Source organism: Grus americana, chromosome 27 (assembly GCF_028858705.1).
Source record: "Grus americana isolate bGruAme1 chromosome 27, bGruAme1.mat, whole genome shotgun sequence".
NCBI classification, from domain to species: domain Eukaryota; kingdom Metazoa; phylum Chordata; class Aves; order Gruiformes; family Gruidae; genus Grus; species Grus americana.
The window spans coordinates 3276316-3278502 of NC_072878.1; the positions used below are offsets into that span (position 1 = coordinate 3276316).

At 50.3% G+C, this 2187-nt stretch overlaps 1 protein-coding gene across 1 annotated transcript; it reads left to right on the forward strand.

Annotated features, from left to right (window-relative positions):
- Positions 1–886: 886 nt before the first annotated feature.
- On the forward strand, positions 887–1813 carry LOC129197018 (olfactory receptor 14J1-like). The gene has a single exon (XM_054804986.1). The coding sequence runs from the start codon at positions 902–904 to the stop codon at positions 1811–1813; it is 912 nt and encodes a 303-aa protein (XP_054660961.1). The 5' UTR covers positions 887–901.
- The last annotated feature ends 374 nt before the right edge of the window (positions 1814–2187 follow it).

Here is a 2187-nt window from a genome sequence, read left to right on the forward strand (position 1 = left end):
TAGATGTCTGCTGGGTGTTGTCTGCTGAGCCATGAGCTGACTCTGCCTTTAGGACATCCCATCTTCAGGACATCGGACTGTCTGCTTTGCCTGTGCTGCTGGGCTTGGGAGCTGCCCCAGAAGAGCACGGCTGTGCTGTAGGATCCCAGGGAGTGCTGAGCTTTCCCTTGGAGGTCAGTTCTCTCCTCTCAGAGGCCTTTGCTTCTCTGAGAGTGGCTGTGTCCTTCTTAATCACAACTCCACCTCTGAGCAGGGAAAGTGAACAGTTTGCAGATCTGCCCTTTGAAACAGGACTCCCCATCTCTCCTTAGAGTCTTTTTTTGGGCTATTTTTTAGAGAGTAATTTATGTTTGTCGACAACATCAAGGCAACAGAATCAATTTCATTAGCAGTCTAGTGGACACCTCAGCTCTCCTGACTCTGCACTAAGCTACAAAGACCTGAGTCCTTTTGCCTGAACTGTCTCAAGACTCTTCCCATTTTCCATGATAAAATGTGTATTTCTAACCCTCAGAGGAAAAATCCCCTGATGTAATAGTCGAAAATGAAAAACACAGACAACATTCCTATAAGGACATGCTAAGCTTCTCTTGTGAAGCCCGCACTCTTCCAAATCATGAGTGCAGAGATTTAATTTCTCCATTGAAGGCGGATTACAGTTGACATCGCTTGTCTTCACTGGAGGTGTCACAAACCAGCTCCATGTCCCCACTGCAGCTGAGCACAGCTGACTCCTCAGCTCCTCACAACACACTCAGCCAGCACAAAGCAGAGAAAGGAAAGGCATTTGAATTGGGGGGTGTTTCTATGGAAAATGGAATGGATTTGCTCAGAGGAGTCTGTCCTAACTTTTCCCCGTCCTTTGCTTTTTTGAACCAGCCCCCATGCCAAGAAATAGCACATGTCCAACAGCAGCTCCATCACTGAGTTCCTCCTCCTGGCATTCACAGACACACGGGAGCTGCAGCTCTTGCACTTCTGGCTCTTCCTGGGCATCTACCTGGCTGCTCTCCTGGGCAATGGCCTCATCATCACTGCCATAGCCTGCGACCACCACCTCCACACCCCCATGTACTTCTTCCTCCTCAACCTCTCCCTCCTCGACCTGGGATCCATCTCCACCACTGTTCCCAAAGCCATGGCCAACTTAATCTGGGACACCAGGACCATCTCCTATGGGGGATGTGCTGTACAGGTCTTTTTCTTTTACTTTCTGATGTCAGCAGATTATTTCCTTCTCACTGTCATGGCCTATGACCGCTACGTTGCCATCTGCCAACCCCTGCACTATGGGACCCTCCTGGGCAGCAGAGCTTGTGTCCACATGGCAGCAGCTGCCTGGGGCAGTGGGTTTCTCCATGCTGTGCTGCACACAGCCAATACATTTTCTATACCACTCTGCCAGGGTAATGCCCTGGACCAATTCTTCTGTGAAATCCCCCAGATCCTCAAGCTCTCCTGCTCACACTCCTACCTCAGGGAAGTTGGGCTTATTATATTAAGTCTTTTTTTAATTTTTGGTTGTTTTATTTTCGTTGTGCTGTCCTATGTGCAGATCTTCAGGGCCGTGCTGAGGATCCCCTCTGAGCAGGGACGGCACAAAGCCTTTTCCATGTGCCTCCCTCACCTGGCTGTGGTCTCCCTGTTTATCAGCACTGCCATATTTGCTCACCTGAAGCCCCCCTCCATCTCCTCCCCATCCCTGGACCTGGTGGTGGCAGTTCTGTACTCAGTGGTGCCTCCAGCATTGAACCCCCTCATCTACAGCATGAGGAACCAGGAGCTCAAGGACGCCTTGAGGACACTAATCTAATGGACCTTGCACCACCAATAGTAATTTGTCTCCCCTTCTTCGCAAAGTTCCAAGAGTATATTTTAGGCCAGTACTCTGGGTTTTTATTTCTCTGATAATCATACTTACAGGTAATTGCTTGGGTTCATAGCACTTGTCTTGAGGCTCTGTCCTGTTGTGTCTGATCCTTTACGAATGTCCTGGTTATGGCAAGGACAGAGTTAATTTCACAAGGAGCCAGGACAGGTGACCCAAGCTGGCCGGGGGCTATTCCATACCATGTGACATCATGCTCACCATAAAAGGGGGGCTAGTCGGGCAGTGGGGGGGCGGCGCGGTTTTCGGCGTGGTTCTGGAGTGGGCTGAGCTTCTAGTGGGTCGGTGGTTGGATCGGT